The following is a 27,857-nucleotide window of genomic DNA, read 5'->3' as shown; positions in this document are numbered from 1 at the left end:
CTGGATCGTGCAGGTAAATAGAAAGGCAATTACCTCCTCGACTAAACTGCCTTCCTTTAGCTGACAAGTTTCCTGAAGCCCAGGAAACTTGGTCAGCCAGAATTAAATTTTCAGTCGTGGATCAATATGAGCCTGCTATACAATATTATAAAATTTAAATTGCCAACCCCTTGGGTGGGTTGGAGGTGGTTTGGGATTGGAATTCATATTTTTTACATTTTAACCTCCCACTGTACCCAAATCCAACCGTTTTCTGGGATCAAAATCACCCCCACATTCTTTCTGTGTAGTAATTGAAGGCTGATGAATGTAATTTGTCAAAAGATACTGTACTAAAATGGGAATTTCTTGAAATAGTCAATTTGCTAATTCTTGTACCACAATCTATTTAGTTGATCATTCAGCAACAAATCTCCATAAATGCATTTCCAGTAAATCATTAAACTTCTAAAATTTGCTGCTTGTATTCAGGAACCATTTTGTTGTGAATTTACATATCAAGGTTTGTGTTTTCCTCCTGCTGTGTGCAAAGTCAAAAATAAGCAGAGAATCGAGTACAGATGACCTTGCACCCTCTTCCCTGTAGAGGGAAAATGCTGTTGCAAAAAATTATGTAAAAAGCATGAGACTGCATTTGCTTATTCATTCAAGCAGTGCACATAGTAGGAATGAATACATAAGTCCCACATTATGAGATGACCATCATTTTCTTTATTTATTTTTCCACACAGATAATTTCCTTCACATAGGAATCGGCATCATGCATCTCTTTGCAGGCATTTAGCAAGAAAAGGTCACCCTGCTACATGGCTCCATAATTTTCATGCTGCTATTTTACTTAAAATGATGACGCCTGTGTTGCATAAAGTAGGAAAACTGGGGTCTTGGTAACAAAGGAGGTTGGTAACTAAGTAATAAAACCAGCCTTACAGAATGTTTATGCTTGGGTTACGATTTTGCATTTAAATGTTTAGATGAAGAATTTCAGGAAGATATGTAATTATTGCTGAAAAAAGAGACACGTGAAAGCTTTTTGCCTTGCACTCATCAGAGCACTTCGTAAGAATACCAATATAAGGGGAAACAACAATATTTATATACAATACATAATTGGTGCATTCTCCATGGCAATGCATCTACCAATCAGAGTCCATTTGCCAACCAATCAGCATTCTCTTCTCATATAGTATAAATTGTTGTTTTCCCCTTAAATTGGTATTCTTGCAAAGTGTCCTGATGAGTGCAAGACAAAAGGCTTAGACATGTGTTTTCTCTCGGTAATACTTAAGTTCTGTACTACAAAGATATTTCATGTGGCATCTCAAGGAGCCACACCTTCATGATCAGAACATCCATGCTTGGCATGTCAGTTTTCTAGTAACTTGAGTGCTAAGGATCTTGCCTTGCCATTTGATCCTCATTAGTCATCACAGGCAGCCCCACTAAGACTCTGGTGGAAGCGTAGACGATGTTCTATCTCAACTCAGGACTTGTGCTTCAGTTGTGCAGTGGTGACATCAGCCGTAGCTGCGGTGGATATGCTTGGTATGTCAACAGTCATTCTTTACTGTTAACTGCCTTGGTATGAAGAAGTCATGGGAACTGTCATAATTATGGGCTTTGCTGTACATAATTCTATTCCTACGGTGCTAGGCCATCACATTCACGGAGGAGCAACCCCTTCTGCACATGATTAAATTAGCTTTGGGAGTAGAACCATTATTGCACCACTGGATGGCCTGCCATATGGTATAAATTAGAGCTTTTAACTGCTTCTGGCAGCTTTACAAAGGAAAATTAATGAAATCCTGACCCTGGAAAATAATGTATTAGTAACTGTGGCAGATGGAGTTCGATCTTTGGATCTGAGTAATCAAAAGGGCTAATAGAATGTTGTTTTTTTTATCTCAAGGGAGCTGGAAGAAGTGACGCTTCAGTTGTATGGAGCCTTGGTCAGGCCCCATCTGAAGTACTGCATTCAGTTTTGGAAAACTTAGCAAAGATATATTGGCCTTAAAAAGTGTACAGTGTAGATTCTCTAGAATTATACCAGAGCTTAATGGATTAAATCATGAGCCCAGGGTGTATAAACATTGCTTGTATTCCCTTGAGTTTAGAATTTTGATAAGTGATCTAATCAAGGTATTTGAAATAACTTTGGGATTTGATGGGGTAAAAAAAATGAGAAACTGTTTTATCTGGTAGGGAATCCAGAACACAAGGGCATAATCTTAAACATTAGAAGTAGGCCATTTAGAAGTGAAGTCAGGAAGCACTTTCTCCACACAAAAAGTAGTGGATGTGTGGAATACAAATAGGAAATACTCAGCAGATCAGGCAGCATGAAGAGGCAAATACTTAATGTTTCAGGTCAATGACCATTCATCAGATTAAGAAACACTTAGAAATACAACAGGTCTTAACCAAGAGGCAGGAAAGACAGGAGGGGAAAAGAAACATTGAGGCACTGATTAATAACAGTAATATAAATTTACTTAAACAAATGCAACTGAGTTTAGTTGAGCTGAGTAAGTGATCAAAATAGGCTACATTTTTTAAATTAAAACAAGTGGCTGTCACTCAGAATGGGTGACACTTGACAGATTTGCACTTTCAAAACAAGCAGGATGGGAGAAAATCTGCACTTTAACCATGACTGTGCCATCTCAAAATTGAGCTATCTGGCTGCGGTGAAGAGCTGCAGCTTGAGAAAGGGAGTATTGCCTTTATTGTGAGATCCTAGGTCATGGATCAGCAACCTTAACAACAATTTAGACCAATTTTTCAACGACAAGGGATTCCAAGGTTATGGGGAGGGCAGGCAGGAAAGTGGAATTAAGGCGACAATTAAATCAACCGTGATCTTATTGAATGGCGGAGCAGGCTCGAGGGCCCAATTGGCCTACTCCTGCTCCTTTTATTGAGACGTTTATTTTTTTTAAAAAAAAGTCGAAAACACAGTAGCTTAAGAGCCGCATTGCTTGTGGCTCAAATGTCAATAATAATGTAAAACAAAGAGACAAGGCACATTTCAAAAACATTTTGGGCGACAAAAAAAGCTGTGAATTGCACTTGCGAGAAAGTATCGTTCAATACAAAAACAGAATTACCTGGAAAAACTCAGCAGGTCTGGCAGCATCGGCGGAGAAGAAAAGAGTCGACGTTTCGAGTCCTCATGACCCTTCAACAGAACTGAGTATAGTTAGGAGAGGGGTGAAATATAAGCTGGTTTAAGGTGGGGGGGGGGGTGGGGAGAGAAGTTGAGGATGGGGTGGTTGTAGGGACAAGCAAGCAGTGATAGGAGCAGATAATCAAAAGATGTCACAGACAAAAGGATCAACGAGGTGTTGATATTATCTAAGAAAATGTGCTAATTAAGAATGGATCCTTGAAGAAGTATCGTTCAATGTTGGGAAAAGGGGCCAATTTAGTTAGCATCAGGGACGGATTGTTTGAGTCAAGGTCCGGGAGCTGCAAGTGGCACACTCCCTGTTGTAACTCTTTCGAGTACAATTCACAGTTCTTTGGGAGTTTTTTTTCTCCGGGAGTGGGACATGAACCCACAACCTTCTGACTCAAAGGCGAGGACACTGCTGTTGTAGGAGGAGATGCTGATTGTTGTTGTTGTTATTTTTTTATATATAACTCTCGCACCTTGGGCTTGTGCGCGAATGCGTCAAACGCTCTGGAGCAGCTCAGCGTCCTGCGTGTAATTTTACAGCGGCCGGTCCCGGTCTCCAGGGAGATCGGAGGAGAGGAAGGGGAGGTGGTGGTTGGTGGTGGTGGTTGGAAGGCGAGAGAGGCCGGGGCCTGGGAAGTATCACCAGAGGCAGGCGGAGCGGAGCGGAGCTGCTCTTCATTATTTCAGTTGATGAATTATACGGTTCGACCTCCCTTTCCTCGGCTCCGAGAGGGACTTTTCTCCTCCTCCTCCTCTGTCCCGCAAGGAGCGGGCGGCGGTAAACATCGGCACCATGAGCCGCTCCCCTGAAGAAGCATCGAGCCGGGCAGCAGCTCCTATAGCAACCGCCGGAGAGACAGGCCTCGACAACTCTAAATATTAACCGTTTATATATATATATATATTTATATATATATATATAATATATATATGCGTGTGTGTATATTTGGAAGAACAACAAACGTTATTTTTTTAAAGAGATCGCTTCATCTCGCACTAGCATCTTTCAGCAGGAGGAGAGACAAAAACAATCTTCGGAAAAGAAAACAAAGCGGCCCTCCTCCCTCCTCCCCTCAGAAGCCGGGGAAGCCCGACGCTGGGTCGGCTGAGGGACTCACAAAATTTGTCGTTTGGCTCATTTTATTTAGTGATGCCGGTGTCTCTGGTGCAGACCTGCCGCAGTCTGGCTCTCTCAACATGGCTGCTGTCTTTCTGCTTCGTGCATCTGTTGTGTTTGGACTTCACGGTGGCGGAGAAGGAGGAATGGTACACGGCCTTCGTCAACATCACCTACGAGAGGAGGTCGGAGAAGAGCGAGTGCGGCCGCTACGGGCAGCACTCGCTCAAGCAGGACGCCCGGGGCTTGCTGGCCCTGCCCGCCCAGCACGACAAGCTGGCCTGTGACCCCCAGGCCAGGTTTCAGCTGCCCCCCGACTCCGGCACCAAGGGCTGGATCGCCCTCATACCCAAGGGGAACTGCACTTACAGGGAGAAGATCTTGCACGCCGCCAGGCAGAACGCCTCGGCTGTGGTCATTTACAACGTGGGGGCCAGCAATGTCAATGAGACCATCACCATGCCACATCCAGGTGGGTTGGTTTGAGAGACGTTTGAGGATGGAGACGGGTTTTACGTTTTTGCTGGGTGCAGCTAGCCATTGTACATTAAGTAACTCACAACCTCTCCGTGCCCCTTCCCAAAATAACTAAAGGTTAGTGTTAAGGTAGAATTTAGTACATCAGTTTGCTAAATTGGAACAATTTCGTTTAGCGTTACATAATTATTCTCTGTTTCTCATTCCCCCTATGCAATTTTGGTGTCACAGAAAAATGAACTGTTAGTGGCTAGACTTGCAGGTTTTCTGTAGTCGTAGCCCCGCTCCAAACCCCCTGTTGTGCCACCTTTCTAACCCTAACATTGTTTGGCATAATCCCGTTTTGATCCTAATCCGAAAGTAAATATCATCTATAATCATAAATTCATTTGGTTCCATTATAATACCATTGGAGTAATAGGATTGCAGTTAACTTGACTGTAATTGCTGCCAAATTTGTAGTCTTAAAGCAAAAACTTTCAGTGCCGTGAAAATGGAAATATGTTGTACTTGAATTTTTAAAATCAGATTATTAGCTCTGGGATTGGAGGGTGGTGTCACTTTTAATTATACAGTAGTTCAGCATTAAATTGGATTGCGTTGTCATTAATTTTTTGATCAAATTAAATTTTGTGATTTAAATATTGGTCAGAATCCTATCACTGGTTGTGTGAGGCATTAATTAATTTAAGATTCTTAAAAGGTAAACCAAAATTGATTTGGAGAAATTGTGCTCACAAAGCTTGAAAATCTTGTATGATTAGGAGAAAAGTAAGGAAAATCAAAAACAAAAACAGAATTACCTGGAAAAACTCAGCAGGTCTGGCAGCATCGGTGGAGAAGAAATCAGTTAACGTTTCGAGTCCTCATGACCCTTCGGCAGGTCATGAGGACTCGAAACGTTAACTGATTTCTTCTCCACCGATGCTGCCAGACCTGCTGAGTTTTTCCAGGTAATTCTGTTTTTGTTTTGGATTTCCAGCATCCGCAGTAGCTTTTAGCTTTTTGTTTTTATAAGGAAAATCAAATGCTGTTTATGCAATGGAACTCGTCCCCATTGTCTCCTTCAGAAAGTTTGAGACAGCCTTGCTTGCATGCGATTTTCACTGAGTAGTCCTTCTGCATTTCATTTTTTTCTTGATGGATAAACATGCATAATGTTTATTTTGTTCCTGCTTAGCTTTCTTTTTGTCCTTGTGCTGAGGACAATACTGCACTATTTGTGTAAAATCTAAATTTGGGGACTTTTGTCCAGTGTTATTTGCCACCAGCAGGTCTTTTCATTATGGTTGTACTAGAGGTTCATCTCTAATGCATATATATCTTTCCTGATTGGACAGTTATACTCATATGCATTTCTGATTTTTATCATGATTGTGTTCTTTGATTTTAACGTAGTGTCTGTCTGATCAGGGGTTTTGAATGAATATTTTGTCTCCGTGTTTACAAAGGAAAGGGAGGATGTAGATATAGTAGTCCAGGAGGAACACTGCGAGATATTGGACGGGATAGTCATAAAGAGAGAGGAAGTACTCGAAGGGTTGAAATCCTTGAAAGTTGATAAGTCGCCAGGGCCAGATGGATTGTTTCCGAGGCTGCTGAACGAAGTCAGGGAGGAGATAGCAGATGCTCTGAGGATGATTTTCCAATCTTCACTAGATACAGGGGAGGTACCGGAGGACTGGAGAAATGCAAACGTAGTTCCATTGTTTAAAAAAGGATCAAAGGAAATGCCAAACAGTTATAGGCCAGTTAGTCTTACGTCGGTGGTGAGCAAATTAGTAGAATCAATCCTGAGAGATAGGATTAACTGTCATGTGGAAAGACATGGAGTAGTCAGGGATGGTCAGCTTGGATTTGTTAAAAGAAGGTCTTGCCTCACAAATTTGATTGAATTCTTTGAGGAAGTGACAGGAAGGGTTTATGAAGGTAGTGCAGTGGATGTTGTGTACGTGGATTTTAGCAAGGCATTTGACAAGGTTCCACATGACAGATTGGTCAGGAAAGTAAAAGCCCATGGGATTCAGGGTAATGTGGCAAACTGGATAAAAGGTTGGCTTTGTAACAGGAAACAAAGGGTAATGGTGGTTGGATGCCCTTGCGAATGGAAAATTGTCTCAAGTGGTGTTCCACAGGGCTTGGTGTTGGGACCCTAGCTGTTTGTGTTATATATTAACAATTTGGACGTGAACGTGGGGGGCACGATAGGGAAATTTGCAGGTGACACAAAGATTGGCCGAGTAGTGGATAGTGTAGAGGATAGCCATAATCTCCAAAACGATATAGATGGGTTGGTGGAGTGGGCGGTAAAGTGGCAGATGGATTTTAACATAGAGAAGTGTGAGGTCATACATTTAGGGAGGTCAAACAGTTATAGGGATTACAAAATAAATGGGAATATACTAAGAGGGGTAGATGAGGTGAGAGATCTTGGCGTACAAGTACATAGGTCCCTGAAGGCAGCAGTTCAAGTAGACAAGGTTGTAAAGAAGGCATATGGAATGCTTTCCTTCACTGGCAGAGGTATAGAATATAAAAGTAAGGATATAATGTTGGAATTGTATAAAACACTGGTGAGGCCACAACTGGAGTATTGTGTGCAGTTCTGGTCACCACGTTACAGGAAGGACGTAATAGCTCTGGAGAGAGTGCAGAGGAGGTTTACAAGAATGTTGCCAGGGTTAGAAAAGTGTAGCTATGAGGAGAGATTGGATAGGTTGGGGTTATTTTCCTTGGAACAAAGAAGGCTGAGAGGTAACTTGATTGAGGTGTACAAAATTATGAGGGGAATAGATGGAGTGGACAGGATAAAATTGTTTCCCTTGGTGGAGAATTCTACAACCAGGGGACATAGATTCAAGATAAGTGGCAGAAGGTGTAGGGGGTACATGAGGAAGAACTTTTTTACGCAGAGGGTAGTGGGTGTCTGGAATTCGCTGCCCAAGTTGGTGGTAGAGGCAGAAACTTTAAACTCTTTTAAAAAGTACCTTGATCTGCACCTAAAGTGCTGTAAGCTGCAGGGCTATGGGCCAGGTGCAGGAAGGTGGGATTAGAAAGGGCACCTGGGTGTCCTCGGGCTGGCATGGACAAGATGGGCTGAATGGCCTCCTTCTGTGCTGTAACTTTTCTATGGTTCTGTGGGACTTTGTATGGCTTTATTAAAATGTGGCAACAGTTGTTTGCAATTTTCTAGTTGCCAGCTGACCCTTGGGATCATGAACTAATGCAACGCATTTGAGAAAATAAATCTAATTTGGTTTCTATGTACTTTTTTGCTGCATCATGCATGTTTTTGAAAACTGTAGTTTCTTGATTCTTGCCATGGCATAGCAATCCATTTCAAATCAAACCACTGCTAAAGTTTGCCTTGATTTACCAAGCTGGGGCTTTAAAAATATTTTTGAAGGAAAAATATTAGATGTTTGCAGAGGTGTTAGGCAGTGATTGAGGTGTGTGCATTTAATCCTAGGGTGAATTGAATGCTTAGGGGAGGGATGTTTTTGTACAGATTTGCAGTTGAATGTACTTGTGAAATAAGATCTAGTTTGTCACTGCAAGTAAACTTTTGAATTTATGATTAAACATAAAAATGGGGTATTTGTTTTTTAAAAATACATATGTGTGGAGATATTGATTGAAGGCCTGATGAAATGGCAGGAACAGTCTATTTGGCCTCTCGGGCCTGCTTCCCCATTCAATTCTTCTGCCTCAACTCCACTTTTCTGCCTGCTCCATATATCCCTTGATTCCCTGAGAGACTGAAAATCTGTCTCCCTCAGCCTATAATAGCTCAACAATGGAGCACCCACAACTCCCTTGGGTAGACAATTCCAAAGATTTGCAACCCTCTGAGTGAAGACAGTTCTCCTCATCTCAGTCCTAAATAATTGCCCTTTTATCTTGAAACTCTGCTCCAGTGTTTTGGATTCCTGAAGCAGGGAAAACGATCTGTCTATTTACCATGTCAAGTCCCTTTAGAGTCTTAATTCATAAATTAATCCAGAATCTTAATGTAATAGGTAAAGTTGTTCCTAGGGCATTCAGTGCCTTCAGTTTTTGTAGCAAAATATGTTTTCTATGTTGACAAGGATAGGCATCTTTTATTGTAAATAAGCCAGTTTTTAAATCACTGACTATAGATGACATTTTGCTGCAAATTCATTGCACATAAAAACATGTACATTTAAAGATACAATTAGTGATCAGACATATCATTGTAATGATTTCTCTGCTCCAAATATTTTCAATTGAAACTAGGAATAGGAACAAAAAATATAAATTGGCCAAAATTTCTCAAAAGATTGACATCTGTCACTTGAGAGAGATCAAAAGCCCCAAATCATTTTTCTGTCTGACTAATAACACTATCTCTCCCATTCTGCAAGTCTTGTTCTGCGATTTCCCACATCCCACCTGTCACACAGAACCCTCATTCTACTGGTGGATTGAGATAGGACTGTTGTTTTACTAAAGGTTTACTTGACTATGTCCAAGATTTTGTTTGCGTTACCAATGAGGCCAAATGTGATGCTTCAATTATGCTTGAGAATTAATTGGTCAAATATATCCATTAATGTAGGTTTAAGATGGCCTGGGATTTAAATCCCATCAGTCTGCAGATTTATTGACAGTCTAGAAGTTTTTAAAGGGAATGCCCTTGTATTTTTCTGATATTACTTATGCAAGAGCTTCAGGGCATCTGTACGTTGTTTAGCTAAGCGAATTGAGATTTGTTGATTTTCAAAAATTGTTTATTTGGCCAGCTGAGTGTGTGATAGTTACAAAGACACATGACAATATGTGAGTTTCCAAATCGAGCTAATGATTCAATTAGAATTTTCATTTGCCTGATATAGAGTCTTTGCTTATTCCCCTTACAAGCCCATTCCATTTACCTAAACCCGGAGAACTGGTATGTAAATCCACAAGAGACAGGGATTAGGGAGCCCATCAAAGTGTTTTAGTCCAGTGTGGATTAGCCTACCTGCCAGGAAATGGCTTGCAAGGTTATCTGAAGTTGAATGAGAAGAATCCTCCTTCTGGTGACATTTGCACCCTTGTGGCTTATCAAATGAACCAGGCTAATTAGTTCATCAGCATTAATGGTCTATAGTACTGTGGATATGTATGAATTAAGTATTGAATTACCAGTTTTGGCGCAGACAACCCAGACAGTTGCAATTTCCTATTGTATTGTGTCATCTTGGAGCCCACTTGACCTCTTCCCTCTCATTCCCATTAGAAATCATTCATAAAATTCCAATTAAACCAATCACATTTCCTTCCCTTTCTCCCGCACCCCCAGCGCGCGCACACAATAAATTCAGCAGGGAAGATATTTTAAGATTCTTAACTTTTGCCTGAGGATTTCAACTCTGTAGAATTTATATGCCTACCACTTGTGTTCCTTAATGTATATCACCTCAAGTATACAGGGTACCACTTATACAGTATTCTGTAAAACAGTCCCCATGGATTGGAAAGTAGCAAATGTAACCCCACTATTTTACTGTTCAAAAAGGAGGGAGAGAAAATGGGTAACTATAGGCCAGTTAACCTGACATCAATAATGGAGAAAATGCTAGAATTTATTATTAGGGACATGGTAACAGCAATTGGAATCATAATTAGAGAGGATGCGGAAAAGGTTCAACAGAATGGTTCCAGGGATGAGGAAATACCGTTATGTAGAAAGAATGGAGAGGCTGGGACTATTGTCCTTAGAGAAGAGAAGGTTGCGAGGAGATTTGAATCATGACATGCCTGGATAGAGTACATAGGGAAAAGCTGTTCTCATTGGTGGAAGGATTGAGAAACAGATTTAAGGAAATTGGCAAAAGAAGCAATGGCGACATGATGAAAAACCTTTTTATACAGCGAGTCGTGAGGATCTGGATTGCAGTGCTTTAGAGTGTGGTGAAGTCAGGTTAAATTGAAGCATTCAAGAGAGAATTGGATTATTACCTAAAAAGGAAGAATGTGCTGGGCTGAAGGAGGAGGTGGGGGAGTGGCACTTCACAGAACCAGCACAGACATGATGGACTGAATGGCTGCCTTCTGTGCTGTAACCATGTTTGATTCTATAATATCATTTGGCAGAGTCAACATGGCTTTATGAAAGGAAAATTGTATGTAACAAGCCTTTAGTTTTTTGTAGTTGTAACTAGCAGGGTAGATAATGGGGGACCAATGGTTGTAGCCTATTTTGCGATTTTCAAAGAGCATTCGATAAAGTGCCACACGAGGTGATTACACAAAATTAGGGCCCATGAGATTAGGGGTAATATATTAGCATGGATTGAGGATTGATAATGAACTAAACAGAAAGGATAATTTCTGGATTGACAGGCATGCAGTAACTAGTGGGGTACCACAAGGATCAGTGTGTGGGCTTCAGCTATGTACACACAAGTATGCATAATAATTAGGAGCAGGAGAAGACCATTTTGCCCCTTGAGTCTGCTCTGCCATTCAATAAGATCATGGCTGACCTGATTGTGGCCTCAACTCCACTTTCCTGTCTCCCTCCCTTCACTCCCTTGTCAATTAAAAATCTATCTAACTCATTCTGGAATATATTCAATGATGCAGCTTCCACTGCTCTCTGGGGAAGTGACTTGCACAGACTAACGGCCCTCTGAGAGAAAAAAAAATCTCTTCATTTCAGACTTAAACTGTGTCCCCTAGTTTTAGACTTCCCGGCAAGAGGAAACAACCTCTCAGCATCCACCCTGTCAAGTCTACTCAGAACCTTACACATTTCAATAAGATCACCTCCCATTCTTCTGTACTCCAATGGATATAGACCCAACCTGTTCATCTTTTAAATCTATATAATTGGCTTAGGTTAGGGGACCATAATGTATTCACGTTTACTGATGATACAAAGTTAGGTGGGAAAGTTAGCAGTGAGGAGGGCACAAAGAGGCTGTAAAGAGATATAGGCAAGTTAATTGAGTGGGCAAGAGGATGGCAGATGGAATATAATGTGGGAGAATGTAAAGTTATCCACTTTGGAGTATAAGAGTGAAGAAGTCTTACTGCAATTTGAAAGGGGCTTGCTGAGATCACAGCTAGAGTTTTGATCTCCTTACCTGAGGAAAGATATATTTGCCTTGAAGGAAGCGCAATGAAGGTTCACCAGATGGTTCCTAGGATGAGGTAATTGACCTACGAGGAGAGATTGAGTAGATGGAGCTTAAATTTCCTAGAATTTAGAAGAATGAGAGGGATCTCATTGAAACATCTAAATTCTTAAGGGGCTTGATGGGATAGATTTGAGAGGCTGTTTCCCTTGGATGGTGAGTCTAGAACCAGAGGACACAGTCTCAGAATAAAGAGTCAACCATTTAGGACTGAGATGAGGCAAAATTTCTTTCATGCAAAGAGTTGTGGATTTTTGGAATTCTCTACTTTAGAGGTCTGTTGATGCTCAGTTGTTAAGCATGTCCGTTATGACCAGGTGAGGAGAGGTGAATGGCTCTCTTTCTCACTCCTTGTTTGACTGCAACAGGTTATTTTTTGAAAGGGATGCAGTTGCCAGTTCAGTGAGTGTTTAACTGTTTACATGCGGTGACTGTAAAATACACGGACAGGTTTGCTTGAGTTTTTTGAAAAGAAAGAAGGATAATTTTTATTGTACTTAGTCTAAGAAAAATAACAAAATGCTTCAACTTTCATGCACACGCCCAGGTTCATACATAGAAAAAATAGTTTACAAAGTGGGAGGATAGTTTAAGGCATAATTTTGAAGCCTAATATGGATTAGAGTGATATGGTTTTTGTAGGTTGATGACTTTGGTGGATCCAGGCTGGGCTCAGTGGTCCTCCTGGTTTTGACATCGAGGCAATGAAAAGATGATTTATCTGCTCTTCTGGAGACAGCAACCGTTGGGTTGAGTTATTTAAAAATATCTCTGCCTTCGGAACATGAATAGTCAAAAACAGCAGACAACATTAGAGCTTGCAAAAATAGGTGGAGAGGGACAGAGACCCTGTCTCAGACAGGGATCTTCTGTGCTGTTTGTTTCCAGACTGGCTTGTTTTACTCTGGTGCTTGGTGTAAGTAAGATTGGTTATCTGAAGTCAGTTTCGAATAGCTGAGCACCTGATACTTCCATTGCCCACATGAATTATTCGAAGTTAGAAGCCATTGCTACACAATGGGGAATGGATGGTGGCTATTCATACCCACTTATGTTGAACTGGTTTCTCTACAGCTCTCTTTTTAAGTTTCGAGTTTGGAGGCAGAGAGTCTGGCAGTCCATGGATTTTGAGTTTTGTTAAACCCATAACAATGGAAAGTGCGAATTCCACAGATGATTTAGTCTCAGCATATCCATTAAGGGAGGGTACCCCACCCAGGGTTATTTAATCAAGAACTTTCTGGAGACTTGAGGTAATTCTGAGTCCTAAAAGTCACCTGACTCTCATCTATCTTAGCAGCTATCTTAACTTATTCAATGATTTTCCGCCAGTAAATACATTGTCATTTTTTAGAAAGCATAGCTTTGTGACAATATTCAAGACTGAGATCGATAGATTTTTGGAGACTTGGGAAATTAAACTATAGGGGGATAGTGTAGGAAGATGAAATTAAGGTAGGAGATCAGCTATGATTGTATTGAATGGCGGAGCAGGGTCGAGGGGCCAAAGGAGCAGGAATAGACCATATTACTTATGTCCTTAATGACTGGTGGACAGCTAATGTGATTCCTTTATTTAAAAAGGTGGATAGAACAAGTCCAGGAATCTATAGACCGATTAGCTTGCTGGTAGGAAAGAAAATGGAATCGGTACTTTGTGTAAAAAAAATCTAGAAACTGAAAGTAAAGTAATCGGCATGGATTTCAAAATGGAAACTTTATCGAATTCTTTGGAGAAGTAACAGAAGGGAAAGCTAAGAAAATGCAGTGAATGTAACATATTTGGATTTTCTAAAGGCATTTGATAAAGTGTAATGGGAACAAGTGGAGCATGTTGAGTTAGAAGGCAAGTAGCAGAATGGAGAGCATGTGACTGCTAAACAGAAAAGTGAGTAGGGGTTAAAGGTAATTATTCAGACCTGAAAAATGTGGAAAGTTGTGTTCCACTAAGACTGTGCTGGGACTACTGTTATTCACCATTTACATTCCTAATAGTACTGTGGGTACCTACACCACATGGACTGCAGCGGTTCAAGAAGGCAGCTCACCACCACCTTCTCAAGTGCAACTAAGGATGGGCAATAAATGCTGGCCCAGCCAGCGAAGCCCACATCCCATTAATGAATAAAAATAATAATAATTTGAATGTGGGAATCAGAAGTACGATTTCAAAATTTGTTGTTGGCACCAAAATAAGTGCGTAGTTAACTTCTACATAGATAAGTATGGTCGATGCATTTGATAGGAAAATGAGGTGATTTACCATAAATCACAGTGTATAAGTCAACCCAGCGTATAAGACAACTCAATTTTTCTGGCCCCAAAAATCATATTTTTGTATATACTCGGTGTACAAGTCAATCCCGCTTTTCAACCACGACATGCTATTCTTGCATTAGTGGTCAACCTTAATTTTTCAGCCAACAAAATGCATGTTTTACTTACTGGTACCTTTATAACTGGGCACAAGGGATCAAGTAAGCAATATGGGCTGTGTCGCAAAGATGCGCAGGAATTTAAGATACCAACTCTTTGCATTGAATGTCGATGACATTTCAAAATGGTGACCACCCATGCTGGTGGTTCACTTTTATACTCTATGGATATGTTGACCCCCTATGGTACTTGTTGGAAAATGTGTCTAAATGAGGTAGAGGAGCAGAGTGACCGGTATCTACAAATCACTAAAACTAGCAACACATGTTAATAAGGCCATAAAAAAGCAAACTAATCATTGGGGTTCTTTTCTCGAGGGATAGAATTGAAAAGCAATTCTAAAAGCGAGAAGTTATGCTAAATTGGTCTAACCAAGTTCAATACAAAATTTGGAGTACTGTGAACAGTTATAGTGCCCATATTATTAAAAAAAGGATTTAGAGACACTGAAGACAGAAAAATGATTTACTGAATCATAGAAAAAGTCAGAGGTTATACCAATTGAGAAAGATTGAGAAGACTGGAGTGTTTTTCTGAGAAAAAAAGAGAATTTTAAAAAAGTTTATTCTTTCATTGGATGTGTATTGCTGGCAAGGCCAGCATTTGTTCCCCATCCCTAATTGTCCTTGAACTGAGTTAGGCCATTTCAGAGGGAAGTTAAGTGTCAACCACATTGCTGTGGGTTTGGTGTCACATGGATGACAGATTTCCTTCCCTAAAGGACATTGGTGAACCAGATGGGCTTTTACAAGAATCGATGATAGTTTCATGGTCACCATTTCTGAGAGCAGCTTTCAATTCCAGACTTTATTAATCAAATTTAAATTCTGCCAGCTGCTGTGGTGGAATTTGACCTTGTGCCCCCAGATTAATCTGGGTATCTGGATTATTAGTCCAGCGATGTTAGCACTACACCATTGTCCCCTGCCCACCCCCAGCCCCCAGAAGTATACTGGGAGCTCATAGAGATTTTTAAGATTTTGAAAAGGTTTGATAGTGTAGATGTAAAGAAGATATTTCCATTTGTCGGGAATCCATAAATGTAATATAGTCACTATTAATTCCACTAGGGAATTTAGAAGAAACTTCTTTATCCTGAGAGTAGTAGGAATGTGGAACTTGGTACCGCAAGGAGTTTTCTTTTTTATTTGTTCTGGCAAGGCCATCCCTAATTGCCCTTGTTCAGAGGACATTTAAGAGTCAACCACGTGCTGTGGGTCTGGAGTCACACGTAGGCCAGACCAGGTTGGGTTTTTCCGACAATCGGCAATGGTTTCATGGTTTTCTAAATTCCAGAATTTTATTGAATTCAAATGTCATCATCTGCTGTAGTGGGATTCGAACCTGGGTCCCCAGAGCATTATCCTGGGTCACTGGAATGTCCAGTGACAATACTATGCCATCGCCTCCCCAGTAATTGCCCTGACTAGCATTTGATCCATTTAGGGGGAAGTTAGAAAAACATGTGAAGGAGAGTGGAATAAGATATGTTGATGGGATTAGATGAAGAAGGGTGGGAGGAGGCTCATCTGGAACATAAGGCCAGGCTGACCTGTTGAGTCGATTGAACTGTAATTGTGCTGTTAGTACTATATATTGTAATTCTGTTCTATTATATAGTATTCTGTAATCTTTAAATCAGGAAAAGTTCATCACAAACTCTCTAACAGTTGAGAGAACTTGAAACCATACCTAAACTGAGAGACATAAGTAAGTGTACACATTATCATTTAAAATATGTGATGCTCTCTATCTTTTTTTTTTAACCCCTGCCACTGCTTGTTAACCTGTTTATCTGTAACAAATATATCTTAAAAACAAATGAACAGATTTCAATGAAACTTGTTACAGAGATAGGGTATAGTTCAAGATGGTGAAGATGCTGATCCAGATCCTGGAATTTTTTTAAAGAATCCGTTAACATTGGGAAATATTGCGAATTGGCATTCTTTTAGAATGTTGTGAGTTGTTTGATTTAGAACGTTGTGGACTGTCTCAGCTGCTGTGGTGGAATTTGTGACAACTGTCAAAATGTGAGCAGAGTTTTCAGAACAGGTTGTTGGATGTGGATTGGCCTGAAGCCCCCTCAATAAAAAGGTTCCTTTTCTTAGCTTTATAGTTACAGAGCATCAACCAGATAGGGAAATGCTTCAAGAGAGAGTTGTATAATTGTAATAATTTTGAGTTAACACAGTGTGGTGGAGGTATGCACTCTACTGAGTGCCCTCTAAACTTCTTAAATCATGTTGGTCTCCATTTTCTAATTTTTCTAGCTCATGCAGCCTAGAGCTGACCTGCTTTCATCCTCTTCTTAAATCAGATGCCAGAAAGTGTGTGAGAGCGTCTATTGATGGTATTCACTACCCTTTGTGTTGAATAAAATATATAAAAATAATTCCCAGATAACATTTCTAAATTTGTTTTTCAAATAGGGGTATGTTTATTCTCTTAACTCTTGATTATTGTCAATTTGTTTAAAGCATCTGTGTACCAACTTGACTGATAGACACGTTAAACTGTTTACTGCACATGTTATTGCCCTATGACTATCCGTGAAACCTGTAGCTGAAGTTTACTCAGCATATCCTTATTGAAGGTGGCAGCCCTGATAATATAGAAGGAATACTCTACTGTTGGAAAACCTGTTCTTAATTTTCAGTCTGAATAATAATGATTTTTATTGCTAATAATGCTTATGAAGAATTTTGGGCTGTTATGTCCTTGTGAGGCACTAGTTTTTTTTTTGATTCGTTCATGGATGTAAGTGTCTCTGGCAAGACCGGCATTTGTTGCCTGCCCCTAATTGCACTTGAGAAAGTTGTGGTCAGCTGCCTGCTTGACCCACTGCAATCCATGTGGTGTAGATACAAACACAGTGCTGTTAGGAACAGGGTTCCAGGTTTTTGACCCAGTGACAGTGGAAGGAACAATGATATAGTTCCAAGTCAGGGAGGTGTGTGCCTTGGGGGAGGAACTTGCAGGTAGTATTGTTCCCATGTGTCTGGTGCCCTTGTTCTTCAAGATGGTAGAGATCGTGGAGTTAGAAGATGGCAACAAAGGAGGCTTGGTGAGTTACTGCAGTGCAGATGGTACACACTGCTGCCAATCTACACTGGTGTTGGAGGGTGAGGTGCCAAACAAGCAGGCTGCTTTGCCTTGAATGGTGTTGAGCTTCTTGAGTGTTAGAGCTGCACTTGTCAAGGCAAGTTGAGAGTATTCTATCGCTCTCCAGACTTGTGCTTTGTAGATGGATGACAGGCTTTGGGGAGTCAAGAGATGAGCTACTCCCCTCAAAGTTCCTAGCCTCTGACCTGCTTTTGTAGCCACAATATTTATATGCTGGTCCTGTTCACCTTCTGGTCAATGGTAAACCCCAGGATGTTGATGACAGGGGCTCCAGTAATGATAATGCTGTTGAATGTCAAGAGGTGGTGAGATTCTCGCTTCTTGGAGATGATCAAAGCCTGGCACTTGTGTGGTGAATATGTTACTGGCCACTTTTCATCCCATACTTGAATCTTGTCCAGGTCTTGCTGCATACAAGGGCTGCTTCAATATATGAAAAGCTGTGAATGGTAATCATCAGTGAACATCGCCAATTCTGACCTTATAATCATGGAACGGTCGTTGATAAAGCAGCTGAAGATATTCGGGCCTTGGGCACTATCATGAGGAACTCCTTCAGTGATGTTCTGGGCCGAGATGATTGGCCTCCAACAAGCACAACCATTTTCCTCTTGTGCTAGGTTTAGCTTCAACCAATGGAGATTTTTTTTTTCCCTGACACCTATTGATTTCAATTTTGATAGGGCTTCTTCATCAAATGCTGCTTTAGTGTCAAGGGCAGTCACTCTTACGTCACCTTTGGGATGTAGCTCTTTTGCCCATGTTTGATCCAAGGCTGTAAAGAGATCTGGAGCCAAGTGGCCCTAGCAGAATACAAACTGAGCATTGGTGAGCAAGTTAGGTTGCTGTATAAGTGCTGCTTGATAACACTGTTAACATCTTCATGACTTTGATAATTGAGAATAGACTGATTTTGAAAATGTTATGCTTAGAATTAACATACTTCTTACACAAATTATAATTAATGTATAATGTCAAAAACTGAACTAAAGAAAGCAAGGTTACTGAAGCATTGTATGTTTTGATTAATAAGAAGTGCTTCTTATTGCATACTCTTGAAGTGATCAGCATAAGTCAGAGGTTTTCAGCAAAAAAGTCAGCCATTTTGCTAATTGTACCCTTGTGGGCTTTCTGAAAGAGTTGCCCAGTTAATCCCACTCTCTTGCTCTTTCCTTATACCCTTTTAAATTTTACTTCTGTAGATATTCATCCACTTTAGCCTTTTCTTTTCTAATGAAAATAACTCAACTTTCTCTCGCCGCTAAAGCGTCATCCATGGTATCTCTTCTGCACCCCTTATATGATAGTGACTTAAAGGAGGCAGTTAACAGTGGCTACAGTATTTTAATGAAGCCTAACCAGCAAGTTACATAGGTTTAACCCTACCTCTTTCCTTTTGTACTACTTTATGTCCATACTTATAAAACCTAGGATTTTAAATGCTTTTTACAACTTTGTCTATTTCTCTCACTTTTGATAATCTATGCCTGTGCCCCTAAGTCTTTTTGCTTCTCTTATTTTTCTTTAAGTTTTAATTTTAGTGGAAATTTCCTCTCCCGTTTTCCTCCCAAAATATATCATTTTACATTTCTCTTTTAAAAAATATCATCTGAAATCTATCTGCTCCATTTACAAGCCTGTCAATGTACTCCTGAAACCGCTTATAGTATTCTTCAGTTGCTCCCTTTTTTCATTTGCAAATGTTGAATTTGTGCTAACATATCCAAATCATATGTATTGAGAAGAGTTTGATACTGACACCTCCAACGCATAATAAAAAAGCAGCCACATTGTTAGGTGTTTATTATAGACCCCCAGATAGTCAATGGGAAATTGAGGAGCAAATATGTGCACAATTTGTGAAGGTGTGTAGAAGCAATAACAATAGGGTAATTATATTAGGTGATTTCAACTTTCGCAACATTAATTGGGATAGACATAGTGTTAAGGGCTTGGATGGAGTGGATTTCTTGAAATGTGTACAGAACTTCTTAGATCAATATGTAGAGGGTCCAACAAGGGACTGCACAGTGCAGGACCTAATTCTAGGGAATGAAGCCGGACAGGTGGCTGAGGTGGTGGTGGGGGAGCATTTTAGTGATAGTGACTACAACATGGTACAGTTTAAGCTTGTTATGGACAAAGAATTAGACAAGTTGCAAAAAAATGTTTTGGGTTGGAGGAGAGTGGATTTTAGTAAAATAAGGCAGGATCTGGCCAAGGTAGACTGGGAACAACTACTTGTGGGGAAATCTACAGAGGAGCAGTGGGGGGTGTTCAAAAAGGAAATGGGGAGGGTACAGGCTCAACATGTTCCCGCTAGGGTGATAGGAAGGAGTAACAAGCCCAGAGAAGCATAGATGACCAGAGATATTCGGGTTACGATGAGAAGGAAAAGAGAGGCTTTTAGCAGGTACAAGGGAAGCAAATCAGCGGAGGCATTAGTAGAGTACAGAAAGTGCAGGGTGGAGCTTAAGAAAGCAATTAGGAGAGCAAAGAGGGGATATAAGAAAGCTCTGGCTGGTAAAAGTAGGAAAATCCCAAGATATTCTATAAGTATATCAATGGGAAGAGGATAACCAGGGAAAGAGTAGGGCCCATAAGGGACCAAGGGGGAAATCTATGGGTGGAGCCAGAGGACATTGGTAGAGTGTTGAATGAATACTTCACATCCGTCTTCACCCAAGAGAATGAGGATGAAGGTGTCGATCTCGGGGAGAGAGACTGCGAGGTTCTTAAGCAAATTGATATAGGGAGTGACAAGGTATTGGAGGTGTTGGCAGGCTTAAAAGTGGACAAATTCCCAGGTCCAGATTATTTGTGTCCCAGACTGCTGAGGGAGGCAAGGAAGGAGATCGCAGGGGCTCTGACCCAAATCTTTAATTCCTCTCTGGCCACGGAGGAGGTGCCAGAGGACTGGAGAACAGCTAATGTGGTTCCGCTATTTAAGAAAGGTTGTAGAGAGAAGCCAGGGAACTACAGGCCAGTGAGTCTCACGTCAGTGGTAGGGAAACTATTGGAGAAAATTCTGAAGGAGAGAATCTATCTCCATTTGGAGAGGCAAAGTTTGATCAGGGATAGTCAGCATGGCTTTGTCAGAGGGAGGTCATGCTTAACAAATTTGATTGAATTTTTTGAGGAGGTGACCAGGTGTGTAGATGAGGGTAGTGCAGTTGATGTAGTTTATATGAATTTCAGCAAAGCCTTTGACAAGGTCCCACATGGGAGACTTACAGAGAAGACAAATGCACATGGGATACAGGGTAATTTGATATGGTGGATTCAAAATTGGCTTAGTTGTAGGAGACAGAGGGTGATGACAGAAGGATGCTTTAGTGACTGGAAGCCAGTGTCCAGTGGCGTACCACAGGGATATGTGCTGGGTCCCCTATTATTTGTCATTTATATAAACGACATAGATGACTATGTGGGGGGTAGGATTAGTAAGCTTGCGGATGACACAAAGATTGGCCGGGTGGTTAACAGTGAGGTTGAGTGTCTTGGGCTACAGGAAGATATAGACGGGATGGTGAAATGGGCAGATAAGTGGCAGATGGAATTTAATCCTGAAAAGTGTGAGGTGATACACTTTGGAAGGAGTGGAGTAATTTGACAAGGAAGTATTCAATGAACGGCATGACACTAGGAAGTTCTGAGGAACAGAGGGACCTTGGCGTGTGTGTCCATAGATCTCTGAAGGTGGAGGGGCATGTTAGTGGGGTGGTGAAAAAGGCATATGGGACACTTGCCTTTATCAATCGAGGCATAGATTACAAAAGTAGGGAGGTCATGTTGGAGTTGTTTAGAACCTTGGTGAGGCCACAGCTGGAGTACTGTGTGCAGTTCTGGTCGCCACATTATAGAAAGGATGTGATTGCACTGGAGGGGATGCAGAGGAGATTCACCAGGATGTTGCCTGGGATGAAAGATTTAAGTTATGAAGAGAGGTTGGATAGACTTGGGTTGTTTTCGTTGGAGCAGAGAAGACTGAGGGGCGACCTGATTGCGGTGTACAAGTTGATGAGGGGCATGGAAAGGGTGGATAAGGAGCAGCTGTTCCCCTTAGTTGAAGGGTCAGTCACAAGTGGACATAAGTTCAAGGTGAGGGCCAGGACGTTTAGGGGGATGTGAGGAAAAACTTTTTTACCCAGAGGGTGGTGACCGTCTGGAATGCACTGCCTGGCAGGGTGGTGGAGGCAGGTTGCTTCACATCCTTTAAAAAGTACCTGGATGAGCACTTGGCATGTCATAACGTTCAAGGCTATGGGCCAAGTGCTGGTAAATGGTTAGGTAGGTCAGGTGTTTCTCACATGTCGGTGCAGACTCGATGGGCCGAAGGGCCTCTTCTGCACTGTGATTCTGTGATAAACTTCTATTAACTGTTATTTATCCAGTTTCCTTTATATATTGCCATATTCCCTTTAATGCCAAGACCCGTAATCTTATAAGCAATTCATCCTTGTAGTATCTTAATGGGTGCTTTTTGAAAATCTGAATGCAGCAAGACTTGGACAAATCCAGACTTGAGCTGATAAATGGTAAGTAAAATTTGTGCCACACAAGTGCCAGGCAATGACTGTCTCCAAGAAAGAGGCTAAGCAGCTCTCTTTGGCATCCAATGACATTACCATCCTGAGATCCCCCATCATTAACATATTAAGGCCACCATTGACCAGCAACCCAACTTGGGTAGCCACATAAAGGCTGTGGTGACAAGAGCGGACCAGAGGCTGTGTAGGCAAGTGGTCCACAATCCCGCCTCCTCAAAGCTTGTCCGTGACCTGCACAAGACAAAGTGATGGAATACTCTCCACTTGCCTAGATGAGTGCTGCTGCAGCAACATTCAAGAAACTCAACACCATCCAGGGCATAGCAGTCGGCCTGATTGGTACCCCATCCAGCTAATGAACTATTCTCTCCACCACCGGCATACAGTGGCTGCAGTATGTATTATCCCCAGAGCTCACTGCAGCAACTCGTCAAGATTTCTTAAAAGCAGCTGTTATATGGGAAAGCCATCAAATCCAAGTTCCTGCCAAAATTACAGACTAATTCGTCTTGAACATGTATAATGCTATTGGAAATTATTTTTAAATTAGACTTGTAGTGGGGTCTTTGTTTGTGTGTGGCTTAATTAGATTGAAGCCAGCTAGTCTGGGTGCTTTGATGAATAGTAGTTTAAGATGCTAATTAGATAAACATAAGGCTAGAAGGTAAAGAGTATAATTGCATTTGTTGAATAAACCATTCAAAAGGGAGTAAAATCTTGCACCTAGCTAGGAGACACCAAGCAATGTGTTTATATTACTAATAAAATTGGTGCTATGAAAGGGGCTTTATTGTTAAAAGAGCTGGAATTCAAAGATCTAGTGCTACAATGAGAATTTACATTCAAAGGGAAGGCTAGGTATAAACAGTCGTTTTGTATGTGCAGGTTAGAGGCATTTAAAATCTAAGCAGCCTGTAAGCCCTACAACTGTGTCTGCAAAAGAATCAAATTGCAAGAGACCTCATTTTGAATTCGTAAGGTCAACTGTGCTTTGCCTGGTGTCTGTTTAAAGTCTATGGGTTGTTGTTGCCTTGGTGAAGATTTACTGTTTTGGGGATTTGTTTAAAAGTTATTATGGTAATAATTTGTAGACGTGTGTATATGCTTAATTTATTGTTAAATTAATGTTTAATTTAGTTTATATAAAAAAACTTCTTGAGGCTTAGTGGTTTCATTTCTGAATTCAGAGCTGCATCTCAAACATACCAGTTGAAAATATAGGTCATGACAGTTGTTTCAAGTTTCCGTCCGGGATTTAAATAACTCAGCTTTTACCAACTGCTGTGTCAAAATAATTACAACAGTGACCACACTTCAAAAGTATTTCATTGGCTGAAAAGCACTTTGAGACATCCAGTGGTTGTGAAAAGTGCCAGATAAATGTAAGTTTTTTTTCTCTTTTAATGCCCATTAATTCCCACTAATGCATTCTTACATGAGGGCCCAGGCAAAGTACACATTTAGTACCTCTCTCATTTCTTTAGCGTCTATATGAAGATTTCCTTTCTTCCAAGGGAAACGACCAGGGTGGGATAAAGTAAGAGTTTCGCTGGGGCCAAGGGCGTCAAAAGTAGAGGCGAGGGTGTGATTAAGCAGATCAGTAACCACAGAAGTATTGTGGTGAGCCAAAGGCTAGATAGTTGGAATATCTGTTAAGATCTCTGTTAACTCTATGTGATTATATGAAGCTGCTACTCCTTGAAAATTTATAGCTTTTATTCACAGTGCTTTGTGCAGTTATGTACATACACTCTCTAAACCTGGCAGTGGTAATTTTATTAATTTTAATTCTTTTCTCCTGATGAGTTCTTTAAAATTCTTTTGCTTTTATCTTTCCCACACTCTTTGTCCCTTTGCCTCGCTCTCTGATTACTCATCTTATTTTCCTGCTCCTATGCTTTATTAGTTTAAACCCTCCCCCACAGCACTAGTTATTCTTGCAGCGAGGACTGATTCTAGCTTAATTTAGTTGAAGCCCTTCTGTCCTTTGCTGGCCACACAAACCAGAACTGACCTCTGTCTCAGAAATATAAACTATTTTCGCTAATACTGTCTTCCCAGCCGCACATTTACCTTGCTTATCTTACCATTTCTCTCCTAATTAGAGAGAGTGTGGCTCTGAGAATAACCGCGAGATTACTGAGTGGTTGTTCTTTAATCTATCTCCAAATTGCTGAAACTTCTTTTGCAGGATCTCAATTATATTTCCCCTTTTGAACCACAACTCCTGGGTGTTCCCCTTCCCTTTCCAAAGCCTTTTCCACCTTTTACATAATATTCTTTACTCTGACACTTGGGAGGCCTCGAACCATTCAGTGCTTGTTGCTACCTGTCTGTCTGCTGACTGAAATCCCCAAATGGTATTGCCTTTCCAAATTTCACTTCCTCCTCTTTGGCAATCACCTGTTCCAACTTGCTGTAGTTTTCTCAGGTTGTCATTCTCACAAGTATTCAAGTATAGTTTACCTGACTGTCATTTCAATTGAAGGTGAATTTTCTTTTATCTTGTCTGGATTAAAACTTGAAAATTAATGCGTCACCTCGTTCTTTCCTGTCCATTTCATTTTCTGGGCAAGCTGGAAGCTACACTGGAATGACTTTGTTAAAATAAAACCTTTCAATAGATTTTGCACTGTTTGAGAGGTGTACTAGATTCTAGCCACAGTACTAATTCAATCATTTAAATAAATAAATAAGACTAGTTTAAAACTAAGCGGATTGATGGCACAGTTATGCTGCAGCTTTTCCATGAGTGCAGTTTGTGTTTACTCTGAAGTAGTCACTGTGATATAATAATGTGAATGAATTTACTGAACGAAAGATGCATTGAATTTTGAAGTAGTGCCAGATTGCCATGGGGGCTCCTTTACTGCATTACTTAAGTTTCCAACTGAGTGTAACTGCAACCAGTGCATAATGAGCCCCTAAGCTCATTGGACAAGCTGCAAATTTTTTAATGCCGTTTTTAAACGTATTGGTTTAAGCAAAGAATCGATTGTTCCAATGGCTCTTCATTAAAATTTGAAAATGGATACTAGTAATTGGAACTTTGCACACATGTGCATGAATGCAGAGTTCAGTTTGCTTAATCAGCGCATCATTATTCACAAGGCCATGTAACTGTCATTTGTCCTTGTTGTACAGTAGTGCCATCAGAGGGCGTATTTTTCTCAATTAGACCATGAATTCGTATAAAGAACATGCCCCTAACTTCACACTGTGTCAAATAGCAAGATCAAGTTGAACTAACATGTCAGCACTAAAATGGCGCAAGTATATCTTGTTTTCCTTAAAATAGAATTTAAATTTGTCTAGTTGTACATAATTGTTGTGTTTCAACCACTTCAGAATGATCTTTACAATTCCCTTCAGCAATTTGTAAGGATATACTGGGACCAACCCCGTTATAATTCAGCTCACTAAGTCCATATCTCAAGACCATGTTATTTTATAGATGGTGCTTAGTGCCCAGGCTTGATACCATCATGTGCCAGGGTCAGAATTGCGTACATAATCCTACATTTCCAGTCCTTGTGCTCCAAAAATAATGAATTAAACAGCTGCTGTGTAAAATCAAGCAAATAACTAAATAACTGCTTTTATATTTTGTTTAAAGTGGGTATGTTTGAAGAGAGTGGGGAGGCTTATGGCTGCATTTGCAGAATGAAAATTTTGGGGTCCAAAATGGGCCTATATATACAGAGTTCCGCACTATAATGGACCATGTTATAGTGGGCTCCCAGTGTAGTTGTTTATTTCATTGTGATCATTGCTTTCATTTGGCAGCTAACCACAGTTCAACCACTATCTTACAATCTTAGAAGCATAGAAAAGCTACGACACGGAAAGAGGTAATTCAGCCCATCATGTCTGTGCCAACAGGTGAGTTAAGGTGCCCTAATGCATAAATTTAGTATTGTAGCGGGACCTCTGCTAGCAGGTAGTGATGGTGGAGGAGAGTACCTGGCAGGGGAACCGGTTGGCTCCAGTGGGTCTCTCCGTGCAGGGAGCACTATCTTTGGCAGGCTGGGGGCAGAGCCAGATGCCGTGAGGGAGAGAGAAAGCAGCAGCAAGGAGAAGAAGCAGAAGCCTGGGACTTGAGTTGCAGCGTGGGGGAGCCAAGGCCACATATAGGGCAGCCCGAAGCCTCTGACGGTGACTAGAAAACCAGTAAGGGGAAATGGACCAGGTATGCAGCTGCTGGATACCTAGCCCAACCGCCTGGGCAGCATCCCTGAACCTGAGAAGCCACAAGGAGAGGAAGGTTTCCTTTGAGTTTGGGAGACAAGGTAATCTGGTTCAGGTGGTCACAGGAAGTTAGCAATAGGAGCTCCACTAACTGAACTCAGCTACCCTGGCAGATTAGAGATCAGGAGTTGAGCTCTCTAAGGTATGCTGGTGGATCTATTTTTTAATTGTTTGTTCATGGGATGTGGACATCACTGGCTAGGTCAGCATTTATTGCCCATCCCTAATTGCGCTTGAGAACTGAATGTCTTGCTAGGCCATTTCAGAGGGCATTTAAGAATCAAGAGTGTTGGCCGCGAATGTCCATTATAAATAGTTTGTTTCTTGGAGTTAAGATTTTCCATTAATATTTATAAAGATTTGATGCCTGTGCAATAAAGGTTCCCTGTTTTATAACCTCTGTGTAGACTGTATCCTTGAATTTCAAGTTACAGTATGGCAGTTCTGTTTTCTGTGGGAGGCAAATTTCAAGCAGAAGCGGTTAGTTCCTTCTTCACTGCATCTCTCTCACATAGGTGTCCTGTTGGGCAGTGGTGGAAAGTTATGAATGCGCTAAGGAGTTGTGATAGCAACTGAACCTTCAGGAGAACCTACCTATTTATAAAAAAAACTAACCGTGCATCAATCAAATTGCTCAAAAGTCTTTTTGAAATATTGTTTGTTATTCTTTTTGTTTAGAGTAACTGGAATGTCTGATGTCCAAAATGAGTTTTGAAACAAAGTAAAATAATTTTGTGATTCTCAGTAACATTATTAAATGTATGCATTGGAATCTCTTTTGTGGCTTTAATGCCTTAAACATTTCAAAAGCCAGAATTCTGGCTGGAATTTTTTTCTCAACAATTGGAGGGTTTCCAACCACACTTGTGTATCCCCAACTTGCACATTTTGCAGAATTGCCCAGCATGCGATCTGTATAAATGGAAATTTCAATATTCTAGAATCTATGGATAGATTTCTGAGTGGAAGTAACAAATTTGAAAGGGTTTGCCTCCTCGCAGACAAGGCAGCATCTCTGATACACAGCACCAGTAGTTCATTTGTTGACAGAAAACTAAACATTCTTTATTGAGAATATGCAAAGGCTTTATTCAAGCTTCCTAATTCTTTCCTGTAGGCAAACAGGATGACAGATGAGCAACACTTCAATTATTTGAAATTCAGAGGTGTTTCTAGAAGGTATTTCTAAACTTCTTGCAATGAGCTTAGACATGTAATTTCCAGTCACACATGCAAATGTGATTGCACCCAATCAGTAACGTGCCTGAACATTAGTATGATTTGAGGTCACCTGGAAGTTCTCAAATACCATGTTTTCTAAATGGCGAGAAACTAGAGACAGTGGAGGAGAAGAGACATTTAGGGGTCCAAGTACAGAAAACACTAAAAGCTAGTGGACAGGTACAAAAAAATTTTAGAAAGGCTAATGGAATTTTGGGCTCTATCTTGAGAGGACTGGAATACAGAGATATGGAAGTTATGTTACAGTTGTTCAGAGTTCTGTTTACCCTCGATCTGGAGTACCGGCTTCAGTTCCGGGCACCAAAACTCAGGAAGAATATGAGTCTTGGAGGGGA

The 27,857-nt window shown here is 40.8% G+C and overlaps 1 protein-coding gene across 3 annotated transcripts in view; it reads left to right on the top strand.

The window, feature by feature from the left end:
- Positions 1–4,109: 4,109 nt before the first annotated feature.
- rnf150a (ring finger protein 150a) overlaps positions 4,110–27,857 on the top strand; it is a 130,173-nt gene continuing 106,425 nt past the window's right edge. For 2 of the 3 annotated variants that reach the window (XM_078539134.1, XM_078539124.1), the window contains exon 1: positions 4,110–4,770. In XM_078539134.1, coding sequence (XP_078395260.1) covers positions 4,332–4,770 — 439 coding nt within the window. In that variant the 5' untranslated portion in view covers positions 4,110–4,331. The remainder of the gene's footprint in view (positions 4,771–27,857) is intronic. The other variant, XM_078539143.1, reaches the window with a different exon arrangement.

This window comes from Cetorhinus maximus, chromosome 1 (assembly GCF_964194155.1).
Source record: "Cetorhinus maximus chromosome 1, sCetMax3.hap1.1, whole genome shotgun sequence".
Classification (NCBI taxonomy): Eukaryota; Metazoa; Chordata; class Chondrichthyes; order Lamniformes; family Cetorhinidae; genus Cetorhinus; species Cetorhinus maximus.
Note: the sequence above shows the minus strand (reverse complement) of the source record. Positions and strands in the feature narration are given on the sequence as shown.